The sequence below is a fragment of the Oncorhynchus keta genome, chromosome 7, assembly GCF_023373465.1.
Source record: "Oncorhynchus keta strain PuntledgeMale-10-30-2019 chromosome 7, Oket_V2, whole genome shotgun sequence".
NCBI classification, from domain to species: domain Eukaryota; kingdom Metazoa; phylum Chordata; class Actinopteri; order Salmoniformes; family Salmonidae; genus Oncorhynchus; species Oncorhynchus keta.
This window is the reverse complement of record NC_068427.1, coordinates 11,060,453-11,087,778: the sequence shown is the minus strand read 5'-3', so window position 1 is coordinate 11,087,778 and position 27,326 is coordinate 11,060,453. Positions and strand designations below refer to the sequence as shown.

Genomic DNA, 27,326 nt, shown 5'->3' with positions numbered 1-27,326 from the left:
CATGTTTAACTCTTCAGATGTCAACAAGCATTTTGCATTTTATTGTATTACCCTCTTTACAGTTAGTACCAACAGATACAGGCAATGTCAATGAAACAAGGAGAGACACATCAGCAGAGCCATTCAATTCATATTGCTCTGCTTGTTCTAATTCCACCAACACATCTGAGCAGAATTACAAGTCAGAGTTTCTGCTATTACCTGCCTCTCCTACAGTAGGAAAAGAGAACATGTGACAAAGATGTACGTCTTTAAAGTTCACATACAGTAAGTCAAGGACTACGGTGTGGGTGCAGTTTTTCTGGGTGCAGTTATGAAACCTTTAATGGATAGAGATCTCAGCGACACTGGCGTTCTGAGGGCAGATGCTCAAGGCAAATAGCACCTGGTGCAAAGATTTCCTTGATGCCAAAGGGAAATTGGCTCAGCTGAGGTAAGTGCTGATTTAAGGTGCATTGTGAGGATTTAGTCTACACTTCAGGAGCACTGAGGATAATGGCACCAGGAGCTCTGATAATATGATCCATGTCACATAGGCTTATTTAAGATTCTGAACTAAAGCTTATCTCTGGATAGAGAACAGACTTAATCCAATGGCAAGCTTGATATGATACTGCATTGACTTACTGTATATAATAAACCATTTTAGGTCACTTTATAAAATAAAGCCAGTCGTGCTTATTCATACATTCAAAACATACCTTTAGATTTTATTACAGTGCATCCGGAAAGTATTCAGACCCCTTGACTTTGTTGTTGTTACATTACAGCCTTATTCCAATATTGATTCAATTGGAGTTCAATATTGGTTTCATCAGACCTGAGAATCTTGTTTCTCGTGGTCTTAAGAGTCCTTTAAGTGCCTTTTGGAATTCTCCAAGCGAGCTGTCATGTGCCTTTTACTGAGGAGTGGCTTCTGTCTGGCCACTCTACCATAAAGGCCTGATTGGTAGAGTGCTGCAGAGATGGTTGTTCTTCTGGAAGGTTCTCCCATCTCCGTAAAGGAAGTCTGGAGCTCTGTCAGAGTGACCATTGGTTTCTCGGTCACCTCCCTGACCAGGTCCCTTGATCCCCGATTGCTCAGTTTGGCCGGGCGGCCAGCTCTAGGAAGAGTCTTATAGGTTACAAACTTCCATTCTTAAACTTCCATTTAAGAATGATGGAGGCCACTGTGTTCTTGGGGACCTTCAATTCTGCAGACATTCCTGTGTCGAGGCACAGATTCCTTCAACCTCATGGCTTGGTTTTTGCTCAGACATGCACTGTCAACTGTGGGACCTTATATAGACGTGTGCCTTTCCAAATCATGTCCAATCAATCGAGTTGTAGAAACATCTCAAGGATGATCGATGGAAACAGGATCCACCTGAGCTCAATTTCTAGTCTCATAGCAAAGGGTCTAAACACTTATGTAAATAAGGTATTTCTGTTTTTTTTTTTTTTTATAAATTTACCCCAACATTTTTGCATCTGTTTTCACTTCGTCATTATGGGGTATTGTGTGTAGACGAGGGGAACAAATGTATTTAATCCATTTTAGATTAAGGCTGTAACGTAACAAAAGTAGGAAAAAGTGAAGGGTTCTGGATACTTTCCAAAAGCACCATATGTCATATCCATAACAAGTAGGGCTTTTGTCATGTTTTTGTCTTCGATACAAGCTTTTTCATTTCTTTGATAGTGTCCACAAAAAGCTAGCTATCCCATTAAATCAACGTGTCAAGAACTGATCTTAGATCTTTATTCCTGAAGAGTATAAGGATCATACAATATCATTGGTGCTTTTAGTTGAACCAGATTCCATGGATTCGGTAAATATAATGGTTATTGGGCTGCTGCAGACCCTGTGGCTATATAAAGATTATAGTCATTATAACATTATTGCTTTAGTTAAACAGGGAGCATATGGACTCTTAAGACAAAGGTGGTGACTTTTTCCTAAATATGCTATAGGTCCACCTCTAAATCTATATTTCTGCAGTAACACTTAAGTCGAAATTTTGGTGCACATGTTCGTTGAATTAAATGTAGAATGAATAAGAATTTGAAATTCCAAACTACAGTACTGTTCAATAAGGCATGCGTGACCATGGATTTAGTTGTTTTCCTTCCATGTAAAAGAGTCATTTTACAGTACTGTTCAGGACATTTATGTCAAAAAGCCATAAATGCTTACTGCCATAAACAGTGTACAGTGTTGTGCTTATAGGGCTGTAGTTTCTGTACAGCACTTTGTGACATCAGCTGATGTAAGAAGGGCTTTATAAATACATTTGATTGAATTTCATTGATAGTACTGGTCGTTTCAACATAAGTGTTACCTTGAAAAGTGAGTTCAGGTTGCTTAATAAGATTGTGCCCAGTTCCAATATAACATATGATATGGATCATGCATTTTCAAATATAGATTGCATCATCCAGCAACATACAGTATGCTTGCTGAACTAAGAAGTTCTTAAAATTGCACATGGTAAAATATCATCCTATACATGAAAATACCAAAAAATACAGCTGTGAACAATCGTGGAAATGGAAACAAGGTAATATAGTTAAGGCTAAACATCTGTGTCTATTACCTTTGTATAGCTAAGTCAATAAAAGCAGCATGCATTTAACGGAACATTGCCACACAATTTTACATTAAACAACAAAAGCAGCCAACTCAAATCGAATGTATGTACCCTTCTTCACCGCAAATGAGTCCCATGTTGTGTAGGTTTTCCATTTTGTAAACCATATGGCTTTGTGCAACTGTTCAGATCCATTGGAAGTAACATCCCTGCTCAAATCATCTCTGTAAAATTATATATATAGAAATGTCATGCCAGAAATGAAAGAAACTAGGTTTTACATGCACTTAGTGTATCGTACGTGCCAGATTGTGCTTATCATACATTGTCTTTCATCATAGCATGTATACTTATATCCAGGAACAAATCTGCGGTATTCTATCTAGGTATACTTTATCTGTGCGTATTTATATACTACATTTTCTTGAATATAAGAATCATGTCCTTTAATAAATTAGAAATAATAAAGGGTTGGGGTGTAATAAGTTAAAATTGGTCGCCCATTCTACGTGAAGCGGTCGGAATTCATCTTTCTGAGTTTCGGGGGAAGGTGTCCGTCCATTCGTCCCCCTACTCCCCCTCCTCCCTGCATCCTTAGCAGCTTGGGGGGCAAGTCTGCCACGGATTGGCTGATGTGATCGGAGCTGATCTTGGAGGCCATCTTGTTCACCTGCTTCTCATCGGAGACGCCGGGGACGGAGCTGATGCGCTGCAGCTTCATGGGCAGCTCCCCCATGCTCCCGGGGTAGATCATCTCCGATGTGGTGGAGCTCATCCTCAGCAGCTTCCTAGGCATGGGCAGTCCGTCCCGGCCGCAGCCGCCCCCTTGCATCTTCTGCAGCTTGGATGGCAGCTTGGTGGTGGTGCTCTCCTTGTCCTCCAGGGTCTCCAGGCAGTCCATGGAGCTGTTCTTCCCCCCCTCGCCACTGTTGCACAGGGACGGGGCCATGAGAGGAGAGGATATGAGCAGGTTTTCCTCCTGCTCCTTCACGCTGTACGGGGGGGTGTTGACCTCAAACGTGGCGTGGAACTGGGAGTAGTCCACCTTGAAGAACCCCTCCTCCAGAGAGATGACTGGGAAGAAACGATGTCCCCATAGAACCTCGTCCTCAGTGTAAGAAGTCCTCGCTTGGCAAGTCATCCCTGTCGAACACAGACAAAACAACAAAAACAAAAAAAGATCATGTATGATTGGCTTGATTGTCTCCATGTCTTTATTTCAGGAAATTTAATTGACGACTTCGACTCTATGCAGGGAATTATGCACAATTGCCTGTGGACAAGGCAGACAAGGCTAATGCTATGGAGATGAATGCTATGCTAGTCAAATATATAAACAAACACTTCAGAATCAAAGAGAAACCCTGATTCAATTACATGGCTGACGAAGTGCCCTCAGCTCAGTCACAAGAGTGAAGTGTTCCTCAAAGATGATTTTCCTTCAACAAACAATATCCCTCACAAACTGACGTGATGAATAAGAACATATAAACACAGAAAGTGGGCTCAAAAAATACTTCATTTATTTTCCGATTCCATACAACATTAATGAGCAAGTTCCTCAGTAGGTTGAGAACGGCGCAGGGGATAGCTGAGCGAGTGCATTCAACGATTACTTTTGAGATGAAAAGCGCTACAATGTAAAACACTGTTTGCCTTCGGCGATCTATTCCTGTATAGATTTGGTCTGATGAGAAAAATAACTAAACCATTTTCTCTCCCAAACCACTGTAACAAAATGAAAAAGCACACAGTGTTTTACCTCTGTTATTGTTTTTTTTAAAGTCACTATGTCAGTGCTTAAATGGTCAACTACTAAAGGTGACGCTTTCATGCACATTCTGCAACAGGCATCAATCCAGCTCCTTGTTCTCATCAGTGTACGAGCAACAGTACCGGGAGCATGAAAATAAGAAACTACAAGCATTCACCTAATACATAATGCATACAGTACAGTGCACATGAGTGGGATTCATTGTCTTTGGCGGAGTACAACATAAACAAGATGCCTCTACATCTTTATTACTAAAATACTATTTTCATTTTGTCTTGCATTGACAGGGAAACAATTGCTATTTTCGGAGGCACTGAATCATGTTAAGACACTTTAAAAACAATTTCCTAAATAAGTAAGATGTCTTTTATCTAAGCCACCCGGGGTCTTTAGCTACTTGGCAATTTAGTCCACATCGTAACCTTGGTTAGGAACGACAAAAGAGCAGATTAAAGATAATCAAATGACTTGAGTGACGGACCAGAGGAGGCTTAGCAAAGATAAGGATGCAATGGGACCAATGGGCTTTCCTGACAACTCGTATACCTTTTTGAGAAACAAATATTCATCACCATGTATGGGACTTCCAATTCAAAGCCTGTTTACATAACATGTTTGGTCTCAAAATGTTAATGTGCCTATGACAAGTGGTTAATTAGGTCATCATAGTGCTGCCTGAAGAATGTCAGCCTGACCAAAGCAGATTTCATGCATTATTTATTTTTTCCTTAAAAGTTGCTTTTAAGAAAATAAGATACAATAACAAAAGATAAGATGAAGTTAAAATAAGAGAGCTTTGTGGGATACTCTTTTAGCAAGGTCAGTGTGATCAGCCATGTTGCCCGTCAAGGTCTGTGAAGGAAAGTTCAAAGTTCATACGGTTTGTTTCCATAGATTCAACAAGATACACTCGATCATGAGCACCAGGCATTCTTTTTTGTTTGTTTTGTTACTGGAGACGTTGAATGAAATGAATGCTTAACAAACACTCCGCCAGTTTACCCATAAACAAATTAATACAATTAGTCAAATTATGAGGAATGAATTAATGAGCAACAACATTCATTTTGTTTTACATAAAAGTTACAGCTTCATCTTCAGTGATAACCCTCTCGTCACTGTTATTCGGCAGACGCTATATCGTAATTACTGTTACATGATCTGAATACTTGCAGTGTATCAATCCCACCCTCCACGGAGCTCCATGCAAACCTTTTGTTCTTCGGAATGTCTAGGAAAACGTGGCTGCTGAAAGCAGCGTTTTGCACTGCCGCCCCACAATTCATGAATCAATAGAAACAAATTCTAACAGAGATGAGATGCACGGCTTATCATCTGTCAGTCCAGAACATTGAACTGAGCCACGTCTTCCTATTTCCTTTTAACTAAGTATCCAAGCTGTTACAAAGCTGGAGGCACTTGTGTTCTTGAAGGTCTGTTGAAGTCCATTAAAAGCTGAGTGGTTGCCCTGATATAAATACCACATATACTAATTGCTTGCGTAATAATGCCCTGGCAGCAATAAATGAATCATAAACATAAGCATTCAAAGAGACTAAAGATCATTGTACACTAGGTATTGCTAATCTTAATGGAAGCTATGATCATCTTTGTTTCTGCCACAGTTTCCAAGGTCCATAGAATAATGCACTGACAACAGTTTTTAACAGCCACAGTCAAGTCACAGATGTGCCAGAGTTATTAACATTAAGTACGGTCAGGGTATTCTGGGCATTATTTCAGCCCTATCGCTCTGCACTTCTGAGTGCTCTCGGCATATGGAAATATGCTTCAATGACTGGGGTCCACAGTAATAATAGGGACTTGAGGTTGAGAAGCCAATTGAGGCTAAGTGCAGGGAATCTTGTAGTCATTTGTATCATGAACTTGTCACACTGCAAAAATCTTCCAAAGCATATAGTCACACGACATGTTGACCAACAGGCATATACTGTAAGCTCAAAGGTCGAGTATTGGTGTACACATGCAAAAGCACACTTCTACTACACTGGTATTTTGCTTAAACCCTCAGTAATTATTGTATCATTTTACCACCAATAACGGCGTGCCTGTTATCGTAGCTGTATACATACCACCGCAGACCGATGCTGGCACTAAAACAGCACTAAATTAGCTGTATATATCGCCATAAGCAAACAGGAAAACGCTCATCCAGAGGCGGCACTCCTAGTGGCCGGGGACTTTAATGCAGGGAAACTTAAATAAGTTTGACCTCATTTCTATCAGCATGTTAAATGTGCAAACAGAGGGGAAATACATTCTACACCACCTTTACTCCACACACAAAGACGTGTACAAAGCTCTCCCTCACCCTCCAATTGGCAAATCTGACCATAATTCTATCCTCCTGATTCCGGCTTACAAGCAACACTTAAAGCAGGAAGCACCATTGACTCGGTCTATAAAAAAAAGTGATCAGATGAAGCAGATGCTAAACTACAGGACTGTTTTGTTAGCACAGACTGGAATATGTTGCGAGATTCTTCCGATGGCATTGAGGAGTACACCACATCAGTCACTGGCTTTATCAATAAGTGCATCGAGGACAGGAATCGTGAATCGACTCCACATCCCTGGTGTAGGAAGCGCCATGTTCTACCAACTGAGCCTCTCTGCTATTTTAGTCAGAAGTGGGCTAAGAGTCACGTCCCAAAGACTGCCAGAGACACACAGAACATATTAAAAGTCAATATCACACACCACTCAATGGAAAATAATCAGTAGAGGATATTCAAATATTGTGACAAAGTTCAACAGAACTGCCCCGGAGCATGACAGGAGATTATTAAAAGCAAAGAAACAGACATTTCCTCCATTAATTCTAGCACAAATGAACACAAATAGAATTTTCCTCCATTAATTCTACCACAAATTTACCAAAATATAACTTTCCTCCATTAACTCCGCAACATAATCATATTCAGTGATCTATAGAAATTGGCACACATAAGGATAATCGCACAGTTCATCTGAAATCAGATAATCAACTTCTGGTTCCCTGTTGGGTAGCTCTCCATTTTCTGATCTGCATCCTATTGAGCGGCCTCGTATTGGAGGAGCCCAGCAATTTTGTAATAGCACCATCGACAGCATGGCAAAAAGGTAAAGTGGTGAGGTATAAGTGGGTTCATTCCTGCATCCATACACTAAAGGCCATCGACAGTCTCACTGAAGAGGCTGCTCTGTTGCTTTCCTTTTCACCCATAGGGAAAAGCCCCAATTACAGACAAATTGTTATCATAACCATTTTGGAAACTTGGAGGTGATATAACTATGATCAAACACAGCCAAACAGCTTTGCTGTGCGTTTTAGATGAGTATAATAAGCTACACTATATACAGCGCATTCGGAAAGTATTCAGACCCATTCCCTTTTCCCCTTTTACATTACAGACTTATTCTAAAATGTATTCAATACATGCTTTCCCTCATCAATCTACACGCAATACCCCGTAATGACAAAGCGAAAACAGGTTTTTAGAAATGTTTGCGAATGTATTATAAATTAAAAACAGAAGTACCTTATTTACATAAGTATTCAGACCCTTTGCTATGAGACACGAACTTGACCTCAGGTGCATCCTGTTTCCATTGATCGTCCTTGAGGTGTTTCTACACCTTGACTGGAATCCACCTGTGGTAAATTCAATTGATTGGACATGATTTGAAAAGGCACACACCTGTAGATATAATGTCCCACAGTTGACAGTGCATGTCAGGGCAAAAACCAAGCCATGAGGTTAAAGAAATTGTCCATAAAGCTAAGAGACAGGATTGTGTCAATGCACAGATCTGGGGAAGGCTATCAAAAAATGTCTGCAGAATTGAAGGTCATCAAGAACACAGTGGCCTCCATCATTCTTAAATGGAAGAAGTTTGGAACCACCAAGACTCTTCCTAGAGCTGGCCACCCGGCCAAACTGAGCAATCGGGGGAGAAGGGCCTTAGTCAGGGAGGTAATCAAGAACCTGATGGTCACTCTGATAGAGCTCCAGAGTTCCTCTGTGGAGATGGGTGAACCTTTAAGAAGGACGACCATCTCTGCAGCACTCCCAAAAATCAGACAGAAGCCACTCCACAGTAAAAGGCACATGACAGCCGGCTTGAAGTTTTCCAAAAGGCACCAAAAGAACTCTCAGACCATGAGAAACAAGATTCTCTGCTCTGATTGAAACCAAGATTGAAGTCTTTGGCCTGAATTCCTGAAACCATCCAAACAGTGAAGCATTGTGGTGGCAGCATCATGTTGTGGGGATGAAACCAAGATTGAAGTCTTTGGCCTGAATTCCTGAAACCATCCAAACAGTGAAGCATTGTGGTGGCAGCATCAATGTTGTGGGGATGAAACCAAGATTGAAGTCTTTGGCCTGAATTCCTGAAACCCTCCCTAAAGTGAAGCATTGTGGTGGCAGCATCATTGTTGTGGGGATGTTTTTAGCGGCAGGGACAGGAAAACTAGTAAGGAATAAGGGAAAGACGAACGGAGCAAAGTACAGAGAGACCCCTGATGAAAACCTCCTCCAGAGCGCTCAGGACCTCAGGACATCATGAGGTAAAGGTTCACCTTCCAACAGGACCCTAAGCACACAGCCAAGACAACGCAGGAGTGGCTTCGGGACAAGTCTCTGAATTGTCTTGAGTGGTCTAGCCAGAGTCCGGACTTGAACAGAATCGAACATCTCTGAAAAGAACTGTAAGTAGCTGTGCAGCGACGCTCCTCATCCAACATGACAGAGTTTGAGAGGATCTGCAGAGAAAAATGGGAGAAAATCCTCAAATACATGTGTGCCAAGCTTGTAGCGTTTTACACAAGACTCTAGGCTGTAATCCCTGCCAAAGGTGCTTCAACAAAGTACTGAGTAAAGGGTGTGAATAGTTACGTAAATGTGATATTTCATATTTTTCTTTATATACATTTGTAAAAAATTAAATAAAATATATATTTTTTAAACGTTGTCTTTGTCATTATGGCATATTTTTTTATTGTGTGTAGATTTATGCGAAGAAGAAAAAACAATTCAATCAATATTGGATAAGGCTGTAATGTAACAAAAAGTGGAAAAAGTAAAGGTGTCTGAATACTTTCCTAATGCACTGTATACAAAAGTACCCCTTCAAATTAGTTTCTGATAGGTGTATAAAATCGAGCACACAGCCATGCAATCTCCATAGACAGACATTGGCAGTGGAATGGCCTTACAGAAGAGCTCAGTTACTTTCAACGTGGCACCGTCATAGGACGCCACCTTTCCAACAAGTCAGTTCCTCAAATTTCTGCCCTGCTAGAGCTGCCTCAGTCAACTGTAAGTGGTGTTATTGTGAAGTGGAAATGTCTCGGAGCAACAACGGCTCAGCCGTGAAGTGGTAGACCACACGAGGTCACAGAACGGGACCGCTGAGTGCTGAAACACTCACTATCGAGTTCCAAACTGCCTCTGGAAGCACGTCAGCACAATAACTGTTTGTCAGGAGCTTCATGAAATAGGTTTTCATGGCCGAGCACCCGCACACAAGACTAAGATCACCATGTTCAATGACATGTGTTAGCTGGAGTGATGTTAAGCTCACCACCATTGGACTCTGGAGCAGTGGAAACGCGTTCTCTGGAGTGATGAATCACACTTGTCTGACGGACGAATCTGAGTTTGGCGGATGCCAGGAGAACGCTACCTGCCCGAAGGCATAATGCCAACTGTAAGGTTTGGTGGAGGTGGAATAACGGTCTTGGGCTGTTTTTCATGGTTTCGGGCTAGGTCCCTTAGTTCCATTGAAGGAAAATCGTAACGCTTCAGCATACAATGACATTCTTGACGATTCTGTACTTCCAACTTTGTGGCAGCAGTTTGGGCACAAAGCGAGGTCCATACAGAAATGGTTTGTCGAGATCCGTGTGGAAGAACTTGACTGGCCTGCACAGAGCCCTGACTTCAACCCCATCTAACAACTTTGGGATGAATTGGAGCGCCGACTGCGAGCCAGGCCTAATCCCCCAACATCAGTGCCCGAGCTCACTGTTGCTCTTGTGGCTGAATGGAAGCAAGTCCCGAATGTGGAAAGCCTTCCCAGAAGAGTGAAGACTGTTAAGACAGGAAAGGGGGGGGCCAACCCCATATTAATACCCGTGATTTTGGAATGAGATGTTCGACGAGTAGGTGTCCACATACTTTTGGTCATGTAGTGTACCAACAGGCATAAAACACCACGTAATCGTCATACCTGCCTGGAATGGTGTGTTCCTATGGATACCACATCTACCAATGGTACGTGAGCATAAACACACCATATGAAGTCTATTTGGATTGTCACCTTTGAGTGCAACCCGAGGCAAATGTGGCGCATTTACAGGACACACAAAAGTATATTTCTTGTCTTCGGCCATCCCAATCAAAACAATCATCCATAAAACCACTGGTTTTATCACTCAATACTGGATGATACATTATACCCCTAGTTCCTGACCACAGTGAACTGGTTTGAATGCCTGTATGCCCCTGACCCTTTCCAGCACATCACTGCTCCTCAAAGTGTATTTGTTTTGATCGAATCCTATGTAGTACCTTATCATTGACGTGAGCTCATATTACAAATACCATATTTAATAAGCACAGTGAAAGGTACCTTTAGTACAGTCTGTCTGGCTCTTTCATCCTCTCCGGGACACAGACTGTGCTTTGTGTACAGACCTCTCTTTGATGTTCTAATGTATACCCTGTAATGTGTACTGCGTGATGAGCACTGTCAACAGCGGAGGCTGCTGAGGAGAGGACGGCTCATAATAATGGCTGGAACGGAGCAAATGGAATGGCACTAAACAAATAGAAACCATGTGTTTGATGTATTTGATACCATGGCACCAATTCCGCTCCAGCCTTTACCACGAGCCTGTCCTCCCTCAATTAAGGTGCCACCAACCTCCTGTGATACCAGATCCAAACAATTCTTATGAGACAGAAACACCTATAGTGGTGTCAGTTTGTTTTCGAGATCATCTCAGGAGATTGGTAACACTACTTTATATCGTGCCTTCTCTGTATAAATTGGATGTTGCGCCATAAAACTGGATGTTGCGAAATATTTAACTTGAATGAGATGGTGAAATCAGATAGACGGGATTTGAAGCGTGAAAGCCCTGCAAAACACATACTATTTTCAAATATCAGATTATTAGTAAAGAAAACTGAGCTGCAAACAAGACTCAATTTCCCTTCTTTTTACAGCAGGTAAATCTACAATATACCAATATGCTCTTCAAATTGAATATACACTATATTTCTCATGCAAAAACGTGTTGCCATTGAGAGAGTATTAAGGGCAAAGGACATTGATCTCGCTGAGGTTGTATGTTTGGGAGTCTATCAAAAGCTAGTACTTTGTGAGTAAATGAAGCTAGCTAGCACAGCAGGATAATACTGAGCTCTCTTGTGTTTCAAATAACAAAGTCAAGACGCAGCCAAGTCGCTAAGGTGACAGGAAGATAAAATTGATTCTTTGGGTGGCGGGAAAGGAACATAAACTAGGAGGAAGATTGCCAATATTTTCTGCTTGATGGTGACTCACAAAACGTACTGGCATTCATGGAGCAGAGAGTCTCGAACGTAAGCTTATCGAGGATATAGAAGCCACAGGAGCAGAGGATTATATCCGTTTGCTGCATGGCTCAGTCGTATACTGGAGATCAGGCACAACTCCACTGTCTCCACAGCTCAAGGACCAGAGTCCTGCATCCCGGCTTTAGATAGATGCCTGTTTTATTCAATCCAGTTCTTACATATCAACAAATTCATACACATCATTTGACTTCAGAAAACAGTTTATTTGACAACACTCACAACCACCTGCACTCTTTGGAAAATAGAGCAATGCAAATTGAGCAACGCATGTACATATTTATGCAAATGATTGATTGCCCGTTTTTCAGATTAGCCTTCCTCTGCACTTCGACTCCCACAGTCTAAGTCACTGGGAGAAAGGTGGGTGTAAAAAGTCCTCCCCTACCTCTCCATTCTCTCACAGACAAGGATCTGCAGATGTAAGACACCCTCTCACAAACAAACACTTGCAAGCACGCAAGTGTAGCACATGGGGATGTGTGAAACTTACTCCTCAGGCTGAAGTTTCCCCACTTGTGTCAGCGAATGGCTAGCTTTTCTTGTGGCGCCAACTGGTAAGACGCAGGGGGGTGGTCAGGTGTTCCAGCAAGGCAGAGGTCCTAGGTTTGCGCTAGAGGCCGACCGATTATGATTTTTCAGCGCCGATAACGATTATTGGAGTACCACAAAAAAAAAAACGCTGATACCGATTATGGGAGGACCAAAAAAAGACTATACCGATTAATCGGCCAATTTTTTTATTTTTATTGTAATAATGACAATTACAACAATACTAAATGAACACTTATTTTAACTTAATATAATAAATCAATCAAATCAATTTAGTCTCAAATAAATAATGAAACATTTTCAATTTGGTTTAAATAATGCAAAAACAAAGTGTTGGAGAAGAAAGTAAAAGTGCAATATGTGCCATGTAAAAAAGCTAACGTTTAAGTTCCTTGCTCAGAACATGAGAACATATGAAAGCTGGTGATTCCTTTTAACATGAGTCTTCAATATTCCCAGGTAAGAAGTTTCCTGTTACGTTGCACAACCTTCAATGTTATGTCATAATTCTGGCAAATTAGTTCGCAACGACCCAAGCGGCCCAAACTGCTGCATATACCCTGACTCTGCTTGCACACAACGCAAGGGAAGTGACACAATTTCCATAGTTAAAAGAAATTAATGTTAGCAGGCAATATTAACTAAATATGCAGGTTAAAAAATATATACTTGTGTACACATTTTAAGAAAGGCATTGATGTTTATGGTTAGGTACACATTGGTGCAACGGCAGTGCTTTTTTTCCACGAATGCGCCTGTTAAATCACCCGTTTGGCAAAGTAGGCTATGATTCAACAATAAATTAACAGGCACCGCCTCGATTATATTCAACGGCTGGACAAGCTAGATGAACTAGTAATATCATCAACTATGAGTAGTTAACTAGTGATTATGTTAAGATTGATTATTTTTTATAGATATGTTTAATGCTAGCTAGCACCTTACCTTGGCTGTGTGCTGCACTCGCATAACAGGTAGTCAGCCTGCCACACAGTCTCCTCGTGGAGTGCAATGTAATCGGCCATGATCGGTGTCCAAAAATGCCGATTACCAATTGTTATGAAAACATGTAATTGGCCCTAATTAAATCGGCCATTCCGATTAAATCGGTCGACCTCTCGTTCGCGCCTCGGTGTGTGCCGAATCAGGAGGAAATGGTAATCGCTAAAAGCAGTATAACATCATTTATGCATACAACAAACACTCATCCATGCAACCTCACTCACCAGAATATGGCTATCAACACAGTATGTATACAGGCTTTAGAAGCAACTGATCCCCAATCAGAAACAACGATTGGGAACCAATTCAGGCCACCATAGACCTACATTTACCTAGACAATCCCTAAACCCCATAGATATACAAAAAACCCTAGATAAGTCAAAAACACATATACCACCTTCGTCACACCCTGACCTAACCAAAATAATTAAGAAAACAAAGATAACTAAGGTCAGGGTGTGACAGAAGCATTATCTGTGAAGGAAACAGTGGCGGAAGCAAGACTGTGAATCAGCGCTCTGGACAGTGAATACAGAGAATCATGAGTCAACCCTCTAATGCTTGCACCGTTAAGATTATTTTCTGTGAACAAATCACATTAACATATGAATGCTTGAATTATTTACCAAACGGTGAGCAGCAGCAGCTAACTAACAATGCATCATGTGGAAGGTTGTTGCTGAAAAGCAGAAGAATACATCCCTGCTTGACTGCTTTTTGGCCCCGCGGTATCAAATATTAAAGAGACGGCACAGAGCTCGAGCAGCACGGAGGACAACTGACAAAAGAGAGAGGGAATAAGCATCCAATAGATGTCGTCTTTAATGGAGAAGGAACATTTTAATTCACAGGACATACAGTACAGCAATAAAACTGTGCTGAGTACGGTACTTTGGGTTCCTAACAACGGATTATACACATTTTTCCATGAAACGCCTGAAAGACCACAACAAATTGTGTCTATTAGAGAATATGAGAAATGTTTCGCTCATTTTGATACAGATACATCTGTTATGGGCACAAGTCCTCTCTAAGACAGACAATCTGTTGCTATGGTGACCGCCATCAAACGGTACACTGAGATGAAACACGGTATTCTTTTAGAGGCCTGCTTTTTTCCCTCTTTGATTCGTCGTAGATGAATACAACATTCCTCAGCTGTAATGCTATTTAAGAATTCAATCAATTTGTTAAGGTTGCATCCCGAGCTTATTGCATCCCAAGCTTTATTGCATCCCAAGCTTATTCCACATTATACTACATGCGGTAGGCAAAATGTGCGCAAAAAAAAGAAGAAGAAAAAAACACAGAGAAGGAAATATACTGCCGGAGAAAAAATGGTGTAGAAATGTACTGCTATGGGGGATGGGTGTTGAGGGAGCCAGAATACTCAGGCAATAACATCAGTGTGGAGGTAAACAGCAGAGCAGAGAGGAGCAGAGCAGAGGCTGTGTGTGTGTGTGTGAGAGAGAGGAGAGTGTCATTGCCTGCCAAGCCTCTACACAGGGTGAGGTGACAGACCAGGCACAGGAACATACGGCTCTACACAACAGTAAGACCATTAACAAGCAGCGGGGGGGGGGGCAGACATTATGAAGGAAAGAGGGTGTTGGTGGTGACGGTGGGTGAGGAGTAGGAGAGGGAGGAGCAGGAGGAGGGGCACACGATCGATAGCCTTGAAGCCAAACACCAACTAATGGTGGGCAGACAAATCACACTCGGAGTGTGGCCATTTAAAAAGGGATATCGCATGTTCAGTTAAGCTTGTGTTTTCTCACTATGGTTTGAGTGAGGTCCAATACCCCACAGCATGTCAATGGGACTGAAATAGAAAGCACGCATCCCCCTAAGGATTGTCTCGCTAGAAGCGCATCCAAAAGACAAAATGTCAATGTGGCTGTGTCTGTTTAGACATAGATCGATTAACGTGCACTTCAGGGACACTCAGACACTATCAATCAATGCTGCACAGTGACCAAAACGCTGAGAGCTAGGCTAGCAATTAGAGCATTGGGCCAGTAACCGAAAGGTCACTGGTTCGAATACCCAAGCTGACAAGGTGGAAATCTGCCGAGGTGCTCTTGAGCAAGGCACATAACCCTAATTTACTCCAGGGGTGGCGTACTACTATGGCTGACCCTGTAAAACAATGCATTTCACTACACCTATCCAGCGTATGATACAAATATTATATATATTTTTTTATTTTTTTAAAGCAGAGCACAACGATAACATATGGTTATTGAGGAGCCACCATCTTTAGTCAGTTTTGACCAAGCTCTAGCCTACCCATCCTTTTTGAGTCTTTCATATAACCAAGATCTTTGTCGTTTTCCTTTTAGTTCTGGGTGACAAAAGGAGCAGCATGATACCATAATCAACTATTTAACTGACCCTTTATACACTCTTAGTAATAAAAGGTGCTATCTAGAAACCAAAATGGTTATTGGGCTGTCCCATAGGGTCAAATAGCCCTTTTGGAATATTTTTTTCTTGGGGAGTAGGCACTAAACAGTATCATTGGCAATATTACTATACACAATACAGAGACCTGACAAATCCCCAAAGACACAATGTAAGCTGGTTTCCCCTTGGGAAAGAGGATAAAGAATCCTCCATTCCTTGTGCAATTACTATATCTTCAGGAAAGGTGAAGCTCCCCAGTGTGTTTTCTGAATCGACACGTTCTCTCACAGTGGGACAAATTTAGACAAAAGTACGCTGTCACTAAGTGGATATCTCTTAATGCCAACTGGTCATGTGTAATTCGACACAATATACATTTAGTCTATTACAGAAATTACAGTACCTCAACTGAGTTAGAATTCCAGCATGAGACGTACAGTACTGTATGTACTACCGAGTGTATGTTCTATACTGTAAACTGAAAAAAAAGACATTCCAAAAAGATTATCGCACTAAATTTGGTCGCTAATCACAATTAACATTTGCGTTGGAAAAACATGAAGCTTCAACGCGGCTTCTTAATGCAATGAAATGCGTTAGACGGGTCGTTAAAATAAGAATAAGAAAGTTAAATGAAACAAATTAATAAAAAACCCTGTAAACCACTGGAGAACAGAAGGCTATTAAATAAGTGTCTCATCAGCGCACCCGTGGGGGGGGCGTGACTCTGCCGTGCTCTGACCCTGGGCACATTATATTTAATCGGAGACTCCTGCTCTCACCTGCTTAGAAGGCCGACTTCCCCCGGCTGAACCCACATTAACCCTTGAACCGCAGAGTGCTTGAGTGTGGGGCGGAATGGAGAGCGGGGATCATGACGGACATGCTCTGAGTGTGATCATTCTGAATTAATTATGGTCACTTACTCCAGGAGCCTTTTCTATCCTTTCACAGTGGTGTGTAATAACAAGCTCCATTCTGACACTATTTACCTCAGACCAACGCATGCCTCTGACTTCTCAGCAAATCTGCTACATGAGATGTATCCATTTCTCTGAATTCATTATTCTGCTGCTAGTCTTTGTGCACGACAAACTCCTCTTTGGCTTGTTTTACTTTCAAGATTATAATGGAAACGTATTATCATAATGCAGTATGTGGATACTATTAATATCTAATTACAACAATTAAAATATTTTCAAAAAGACACACAACTTTGTTTGCTTTTAGGCCATGCCCTCGCAAAACTTGCATAGCCCGGTTCTCTGATATTAAGAGAGCGATATATCTCACATGTGGCGGATTCGCTAAGGATCGCCTACTCTCGGAAGGACCAAACAAAAGCTTCTGTTGGGGACAGACTGGTAGAGTGGCAAATGAGGTGAGAGCCTCACCTCCCTTAAAAGGAGCCACTATTCTCAAGCATGCTTCTTTTCATGTCCCCAAAGTAGTGCCCAATAGGTAAACTCCTATGTGGGAGAGGGCCCGAAGGTTGTCACCCTCGCGATTATAAATCAGTATAATGATGACTCCTTGCTGTCCCCAGTCCACCTGGCCATGCTGCTGCTCCAGTTTCAACTGTTCTGCCTTACTATTATTTGACAATGCTGGTCATTTATGAACATTTGAACATCTTGGCCATGTTCTGTTATAATCTCCACCCGGCACAGCCAGAAGAGGTCTGGCCACCCCACATATGCTCTCTCTAATTCTCTCTTTCTTTCTCTCTCTCGCAGGACCTGAGCCCAAGGACCGTGCCCCAGGACGACCTGACATGATGACTCCTTGCTGTCCCCAGTCCACCTGACTGTGCTGCTGCTCCAGTTTCAACTGTTCTGCCTTGTTATTATTCGACCATGCTGGTCATTTATGAACATTTGAACATCTTGGCCATGTTCTGTTATAATCTCCACCCGGCACAGCCAGAAGAGGACTGGCCACCCCACATAGCCTGGTTCCTCTCTGGGTTTCTTCCTAGGTTTTGGCCTTTCTAGGGAGTTTTTCCTAGCCACCGTGCTTCTACACCTGCATTGCTTGCTGTTTGGGGTTTTAGGCAGGGTTTCTGTACAGCACTTTGAGATATCAGCTGATGTACGAAGGGCTATATAAATACATTTGATTTGATTTGATTATAATAGTCCCCATGATCCGGCAGGATATCGTCGGATATCTTCTGAGGGTAGTTGCCCGATCAGCGAAGAGCATGACACTCTTGCCCGAGCTCTCCTACATGCCAGGTAGATGCCCACTGCGCATACTGGACAACGACGGGGATGCCCTTCTAGGGAAGGCAACAAGTGAAAAGCCATAGGCACATTAACCTGGGGGAAAAAAACCTGTTCAGTCTGAGGGCGCGAACAGTGGCTAGTAGAGCAAGATCCTGCACGGAGCATAGGACCATGGAAAAACAGATTCACACCACTTCTCCACGAAAAGACGCACCAACTGTAAAACAGAAAGCATGCATAAGGGGTTGGCACTGTTTTTCAAGAGTCGCGGGCCTGGCTCTTTCCTTTTTATTCTATGCATCCGGGTGAGGATAGAAAATTGCTTTGTTCGGTGTGGTTTAAGCCCTGCATGACGATAGCTGCCAGGACTGGTCATAAGCAGGTTTGTAACTGCCGTCTGGGGAAATCCACTTGTCATCGAGGGGCTCGAAGATGATGAGGGAAAGCATACGGCATCTCCCAATTTTTCCTGGGTATGTTAGCTCTTCCACCCCAAATGGCGTGGTCACCATGTTTTGGGATGAGGTCTCCCTGGGCCCTCGTAAAACTGGTCATCGCTTCGACCAGACTGCAGCAAGTCAGTCTGGATAGATGGGGGACGCGGGCTCTCGTAGAACTGGTCATTGCTTCGACCAGACTGCAGCAAGTCAGTCTGGATAGATTGGGGGACACGGGCTCTCGTAGAACTGGTCATCGCTTCGACCAGACTGCAGCAAGTCAGTCTGGATAGATGGGGGACGCGGGCTCTCGTAGAACTGGTCATTGCTTCGACCAGACTGCAGCAAGTCAGTCTGGATAGATTGTGGGACACGGGCTCTCGTAGAACTGGTCATCGCTTCGACCAGACTGCAGCAAGTCAGTCTGGATAGATGGGGAACGCGGGCTCTCGTAGAACTGGTCATCGCTTCGACCAGACTGCAGCAAGTCAGTCTGGATAGATGGGGAACGCGGGCTCTCGTAGAACTGGTCATCGCTTCGACCAGACTGCAGCAAGTCAGTCTGGATAGATGGGGGACGCGGGCTCTCGTAGAACTGGTCATTGCTTCGACCAGACTGCAGCAAGTCAGTCTGGATAGATTGTGGGACACGGGCTCTCGTAGAACTGGTCATCGCTTCGACCAGACTGCAGCAAGTCAGTCTGGATAGATGGGGAACGCGGGCTCTCGTAGAACTGGTCATCGCTTCGACCAGACTGCAGCAAGTCAGTCTGGATAGATGGGGAACGCGGGCTCTCGGGGCAGAGCAGCCAGTGACATGACGTGAGACGTCATGCAATATGCCCACTCTGTCTTAGTTTTTTTTCATGCTTTTTGTCCAATATGCAGCATTTTTGTTAAATATTCAACATAAAAAAAGATGGGAAAATTCATTGCAAATACAGCAATATATTTCAAGAGGCTCATAAATCATGATGTAGATTAAAACACGATAATAACATAATTCCCATGGTTTCCAAATCCAATGCATTATACTCTCTATATACTTTTATTTTACGTTTATTTAACCTGGCAAGTCAGTTAAGAACAAATTCTTATTTTCAATGACGGCCTAGGAACAGTGGGTTAACTGCCTGTTCAGGGGCAGAACGACAGATTTGTACCTTGTCAGCTCGGGGATTTGAACTTGCAAGCTTTCGGTTACTAGTCCAACACTCTGAAATGATTCAACTGGCAGAATATTTGGTACAGGAGAAGCCCAACCGTGAGACTACGAGTAACTCGAAAAACACTTTCTTTATCCAGTACTAGAATTTCCACAGACAAACATACTGTATTTATATGCTCACAGATGCACATGAATAAACATCAAATGCACTTTAAATCAATTCAAGTCCACAACAGTCTCATGCCACCCACACGTCTTAGCATGAACAAATAGCAAAAAAAACAATAACAAGGGAGATTCTATTTTTCTCCAATACCAGTGAACCGTGAAAAAGGCTCGGACTGTCATGGAGGAGGCGGAGAGGAAGCCAAGACAACAGGCCACTTCAATGCACAGCTAACTAGTTATGGACCGTGTCCCAAATGGCACCCTATTCCCTATGTAGGGCACTACTTTTGACCAGCGCAATATGGGGATTGCTCTTTTCAAATAGTGTAACAAAATGTTCCACTGTAGCTTTCGGCTGGAGTTGTTCGGGAAAATATTTGTAAACGCCTTGTTAGCGTCATGTAAATGCCACAGCATGTTCCCAATAGCCCATCAATCATTAGCATTTGCATGATAGTCACATCGCAGTCTTCTCACAGAGTTCATTTCCTGCTGATGTGCCAGCCACTGTGTTTCTAAACATAATTGATGAGTGAATACGAAACTTAAATGAAGTGCTTCACAAAATGTTTTTTTTTGCTGAACTGTGAAGCGTCTTGTTAATAAAGAACGACACACAACTTTTCAGGGAGAAACGTGTTGGTGACAGCATTCTTCCTCTAGTCAATCACACATTCAAAGTCAGCTTGCCATGAAATTAAAATCCCAGCCTTGTTTGTCATGTAACTGAGCTGATCAAAGATGGAGAACGGGACAAAAGTACAAAATTGCATGTTAGATGTGCTGGGTATAATTGGCATACCATTTGAACAGACGAGTGGTAAATCAATTGCAGTCTGAGCAATTTCACTTTTGCATATTACAAAGAAAATGTTATTGCAACTCAGTGATTCAGTACGGTGTTCCCCGGAATGTTGTTTTTGTAACATTTATAGAAGGAACGGATAACTAAACCTTAACCATTTGGATTAAACAATCCTATCTGTTATATCAATTGCAAATATGTAAATTACAATGTTATAACACTTGAATCAGTAGTCCCTAATGAAGGATATGTAGAAACATATATATTTTTTTAAAGAACGTTGTTCTGCTGAACATGCCATCATAACAAAGGTATTTAAATCATATGAAAAGTGTCGTTTTTTCTTGTCCTTTATATTATTATATTGTAACACTCTCGTATCATACTTTCATGCATGCAGTGACTATGTTCAAATCTCTGACAACATAACAGATGGGAAGCCATGTGGAGCTGACTTTCAGTTTGTGATATCATGAGAGGTTGGGATGATGATGTCATTTGAAAAGCTCATTGTGTGAATATGAAGAGAGCTGATTTTCTATGAACATGTAAAAAAAAATTTTTTTTTAATGTACATGTAAAACTTGGACATGCTGATGTTAGCTAACACCGGTAAATGTCTCTGAATGAATATTTTATAAACATTCTATCTGGCACCCATTAAGCCTTGTAATACCTCACGGTAGCTCTCACGAGTCCACCTCCTAATTTGATCTCAGAAAAGTAGTTATCTTAATATCAGGTTATTTTGTCAGTAGACCTATTGTTTTGTGTACGGTTACCACATGTTCACTTGTGTATTACTGACAATTAAATTGCATTACAGTTTTCCCTCATACCATAGGCATAAAATCTAAGTTCAGGTGCAGTGCTGAAATCCAGAACGCTCAAAGAGAGGTTGCCATGGAAACAGAGTTACATTGGACCGAAATGAAAGTGTCTGAGGATTAGACTTTCACTGTACATACATTTTTAACCACATATTGTTTTCACATTGACATCTCTCTTCTTGCTTTCTAACCTAACCCGACCACCTATGTATGTTCACATTGACACGGTCGAGATTACACTACTACTGTATCTAGAATTAATCTTGACATTGAGAAAACATCAAAAAAATGTTAAATTACAATTACAAAATGTGTTTGCTGTCTAATTTGGTTGTTGTGCCCAATGCATATGACACATGTGAACCTTTAACTCCAAAGTGTATGTTTTGAAATTCTTATCCGCATTCTAGAATTTTCCGTGTTGACGACTGACCAATTAATCAAAACTTTGGGAAAAGACAATGACATAACTAGTTCCAAAGATATATTCTACAAGGCAGCACCATTATGACAGACTTATCATACAGCCATTTCTCTGCACCTTTTTGTCTATACAACATCAATACATAACCCCTCATAAATAAAATAGTCCAATTAAATGTTCATATACTATACGAGTTGTGTCAGTAAGTTGCATGTCAGTTGCTACTGATTTTTCATCGACACTATATTTTTCATCAACACAAATCTACATTGAAAACGGGGATTTCTTAAGAAATTGGAGGACCGAAAAGATTTCAGATTTGAGATACAACTTTTTTTTGTGGATATATAATGACATGACGTAAACCATATACCACTACCACATACGTACAGTACAGTACAGTACAGGACCAAATATTTCATCTTGAACATAATTGTTTTCTGCAGTGGTCTGTATTGCATCAGACAGGACTGGTATGTCATTCCACAATTTTAAAGTACTCCCTGCAGCCATTTATTAACGGCCTCAAATGAAACACTTGAATTTGAAATATGATCACAGCAACCAAAATGTTTCTCAAGTGTCATTACTGTTTTTATTGAATTGACGTTTCCAATTTCAGAAGGAAATTGGGAGAGCAAAGTATACCCCCAGAAGAGTATGAAGTTGTATTGTAAACAGCAAAACTGTTCCCTAGACAGCAATTATTTTAGGAGATCTCATAAAAAATGTTTGAAAATGATTTGTACAAATCTATCAAGGGACTGGCTCTTTAGATAAACTAAACATAATTGAATCCCATGCCATGTTGATGTACTGTATTAAACACAGGCCAACCAAATTCAAAAGAGATTGAGCATATCCAAATGCAATTTGTTTTTGTGCCATTTCCACTGCAAACGTAAAATCAATCAGAACATATATGATTTATAAACCTATCCAGTTGTGCAACAGAACATCAATAGCATGCAATCAATGACATCCACTATCATCCAGGGGTCAATGGAGAGGCCCATCTGGGTCAACTTACAGTATACACCTGCAACTTCACGTTATACTCATTCACATCATTAAAACACTCATACTGGTGCATTTATTTTGCTGTCATGTACTTTAGCCAGAGCCAAACATTCTCCACTAGTTCATCTCAGGGCATAGATATACAATAGGCCCGATACTGCAAGAAAGAAAAACAAGGTATTTGTGATAACTTACCAGTGGTTTCCACTATTCCTTCCAATATGACCACAATTTCAAACTGCTCTGTTTGCATGGATCTCTGGGAGAGTTCGTAGAATGGACTTTTAGTGTCAATCACGTGGCAGATCGTGAGTGGTGAGACGAGGAAGAGCTGATCCGCCCCGGTACTGAAGCCCACGTCCAATTCCAACTGATCCAGTGGAAGAAACTCACCTTCGGGCGTCTGACGAGACTATGGAAGTATTCAGAGAGAGAGAGAGAGAGAGAGAGAGAGAGAGAAAGATTGAGAGAGGCTGGGGGGAGGACAGTTTAACTACTGCAACCCAGTGAGCCATACTGAAAGCTATCCACATTTTGTGAACAATTAAAGAAACCAATCATCAGTAAATATACAGAGTTAGTAAATCAATGTCTATAGCCAGAGCCATATATATATAGCTCTGGCTAGAGCTAATCAGGCACATCATGCCACATCAAAGGCACATCTCAAGATGCTAATAATGACCCAGTGACTCTCTTCTACTTCAGGGGGCCTGTATAATGGTCAAATGTGTATTTCTATATGAATAGCATTGCCACTAAACTTCCCTGGAATCAATTGCTTTATGTGTTAATTCACATTGGTAGCCTTATTTGCAAATAAAGTGAAAAAAACGACTGTTCATAAAAGTAGGCTCCAGAAATCAATTAATCTATGTTTAATTAGGCCGACATTAATATCAATAGAAATGTCTCTAAAGCGATAAAAGAGCAATACTGGTATTGAAATGTAATATCAGCAGAGAATAATAAACTTTATAATACTCCTCTAAGTATTTGATGTGTAACTATGGCGTAATTAAACAATAAGAAAACGAATAACTTACACTCACATGACAGAAGTAAATGGGGCACTAACGTTTAGATACACAAATATTGTTGTGCAGAAGTGACACTTACTTTCAGCAATTTGCAGCGGATCTGTGCGGACACCATATGGCTATTACGCAGGTTGCCGACTCTGAACATGAGAGTTAGTTTTCCATCTCGCATCGAAATAGCTGCATGTTCACTAAACATCAAGGTCTCTGCCCTTTTTTTGGGCTGGGACATCTTAATGAACATGCAGCCAATCAAAAATGCATCAACGATTGATCCCAGGATTGACTGGAAAAGAAAGAGAATGATCCCCTCGGGACATTTGTCCGTGATATACCTATAGCCATATCCTATTGTGGCTTCCGTTTCTATGAAGAATAAAAACGCGGAGGGAAAGTTGTAGACATTGGCAACGCATGGCGTATACTTGTCATCGTGGGTTCGATGGAGGTCTCCTCTGATGTAGGCTATGATCCACCACATGAATGCCATGAAGAGCCATGCCACCGTGTATGTTAGGATGAAGATAAATAAATTCCAGCGCCATTTCAAATCGACCAGCGTAGTGAATAAATCGGAAAGGTATCTACTGGTTTCACCACCCAGGTTTCCATGCTGGACGTTACATCGCCCGTTCTTGTCCACAAAGCGTTGCCTCTTCTTCTTCTTCTCTGGTGCCGGCTGGTTGAATCCAGACCCGCTGGATGAGGTGGTCACTACCTGATAATCGTCCCCAAATTTCTTTCGAAGTGCAGACATACTACGATGACAGCCGCGAGAGAAATAATCTGAAGGGTTCAATATAAAGTCTATTTCTGTACAGGACTTCGTTGTAGTTGCAGTAATTGGCCTTATGTTGTGGGCAATATCCCGGAATTGGAAATACGGCGTGGAAAGTGCGTTCTGTAACGAACTAATCATGCACTGTCCCCTCTCTCCACATACTGTTACTACTACTGCACTTCAAATCCATGAAAATAGAGAGGGATAATGTCACTTCAATCACTACAAACAGATCTTCATCCGAAAAGCAGTCTGCTAAAAAACAATTACGCACAGGATCATCTTCTAACCAAACACGTCCGTCGCAGTTCAGGTTTTGAACAGTTTATTATTTGGTGCGTCGCTGCTGATCATCGCCCTCCCAGGCTAGAGCAATCAATGCAGGTTGGGTCAACACTGTCCTCATCTGTGAAGTCCACACCTTGGGTTAAAAGTTTCAATTGTTTCCACGCCCCATCAAGCAATTAAGATGTTGTAGGTAATCAATTAGCCGTTGGTTACTGTGATTATAAGCCGTGGTCAAGATGAAACCGCTCCATACATGCTGCACATCCGATGTCAGTGTTGGTGTTGGACACAATTTGGTTCCCAAACCTCCGCTTTGTGCTCCTGCGTGCGCATATAGGATCTGCATTCAGTTCATTGTGGAATATGATGGGAAATAATGGATTCGTGGAACAAGTTACTGTCCGGTCATACTTATGTGGTTCCCCTTAACGATGATGCCTGCACGCTGTCTTTCCTGTCCCCCCTTTCCTCTTCGGGTGGAATTTTACTGGTGTTTTTGTGGACGCATGCAATAAGAATCCGACAGCGGCTGCTTCGTTCTTTCTCCTCGATTTTCCCCTTCGCGGCTCCTGCGCACTGCACGTTCCGTATGCTATGATACACTCACTATTGCCTACCGGTACTAAATAGACATACAGTTTGGAAGAAGAGGGAGGGAAGAGGTATGCAGTTAATTTACTTTAACACAGTTTGCTAAGATATCATTGCAATCCATTCAAATCAGCCTACCATTGAATAACGCGTTTTAGAGCAGGCTACTGTGCCATTGATTTTTTTTGAACCAGTTCTGATTTTTCTTTAGTGGTACATAGATGGTGGGATAGACAATTATGTAAGGGATAATCAAGGAGGGGCTATGCGTTCTATGAAAAATAATGAACGACGTGGAAGATGTGTTCCATGACGCACTTGCGGGGTGGTGGAATCCTCCACAAAGTTGCATTATTTTCCAGAGAACAGATAGAGCCTCGAGATGATGATCCATTTTATACAAGAGCTATGCAATTACAAATGTGTGCCTAGAAATGTTTTCAAATGTGTTTTAATCACTTTTGCTTTCATAAGAAATAGCCATTGAATTACACTCGAGAATCCCCTTTTTAGCCAATCAGAAACGAGTATTCAACAACGACATGTATAAGCACCGACAGAAGGGGTTAACCCAGACATATCACAGGGGCTATAAAGCTGAAGCATCCATTTAAAACGTTTTCTCACCACCAAATATGGCAGTGAAAGGAAGTCCAGTAGTGGGAGAGGATGGAACTAGGTGAAACTGGGATGATAGTCTTCTATTTTTCTCATTGATGAAACATCTGATCTCAATTCATTTTTCTGTTCCAAAAATCTGTTACGAACACAGTTCACCAGAGCAGGCCATTTATTCATTGACCGTGAGACACACGCATTTAACCCTCTTCTCACACTCTCATAGCAAACGTCCTATATCTCACACATTGAAAAGTACTGTTTTTATTTTTCTAATTAGTCCATTGTATAGTCAGCGCGTTAACTTTTCAACTGTGCTCCAAATCGTTTTGAAATCGGAGCATATGCGCCTGCAAATTAAACATCACGAGCAGAACCTCTATCGTTGTCCTGTCTTGCCACAGCACTGAGAGCCGCGACCAATTGAAGCACATGATTGGTCTAGATATGTATGGGATCAAGGAGATTGGATGCATGTTTTAAAGGAACGCCCCTTAGGATTAGTTTTGAGTTGAATGGAGAGAGAACGTTCTCTGCCGAGTGTATAAAAGTGTACAAAGAGCAGCACGTTAGCGCTGTTTTATGTACAATGTTGTCAATACAATTAGGTTGCTATTACTCTCATTGCCTATTGTAGAATGCAGCCTATTGACTGCATGTACTAAAGTCGATTTAATCCACACTTGCACTAGTCCCCTAAATTTGTTTCTAAAGGGGGGCAATACATAGACAACGTATTCGGTTAGGGTGTAGGCGCAAATGTATGTCATCTTGTCTTCAGGAAATTGTATTACCTATTTACTTTATTTAGTCTGATCTGGGGAACAATTCTCATTCTTAACAGTGGGCTAAAATATAGGATAATTACCATGCTTGTCAGGAAGAACACTACTGTTATTACTCAAATTTATTTTATTATTCCACTTCTTCACAATTTCGCCAATGTAATCACATACAGTGCCTTCGGAAAGTATTCAGACCCCTTGACTTTTTCC

The 27,326-nt window shown here is 41.6% G+C and overlaps 1 protein-coding gene across 1 annotated transcript; it reads right to left on the bottom strand.

The window, feature by feature from the left end:
• On the bottom strand, positions 1 to 26,693 carry LOC118385975 (G protein-activated inward rectifier potassium channel 1-like). The gene is made up of 3 exons (XM_035773266.2): positions 24,133 to 26,693; positions 23,209 to 23,425; positions 1 to 3,713 (listed from the first exon to the last, which is right to left on the bottom strand). The coding sequence occupies exons 1-3, from the start codon at positions 24,970 to 24,972 to the stop codon at positions 3,076 to 3,078; spliced, it is 1,695 nt and encodes a 564-aa protein (XP_035629159.2). The 5' UTR covers positions 24,973 to 26,693; the 3' UTR covers positions 1 to 3,075.
• Between the last annotated feature and the right edge of the window lie 633 nt (positions 26,694 to 27,326).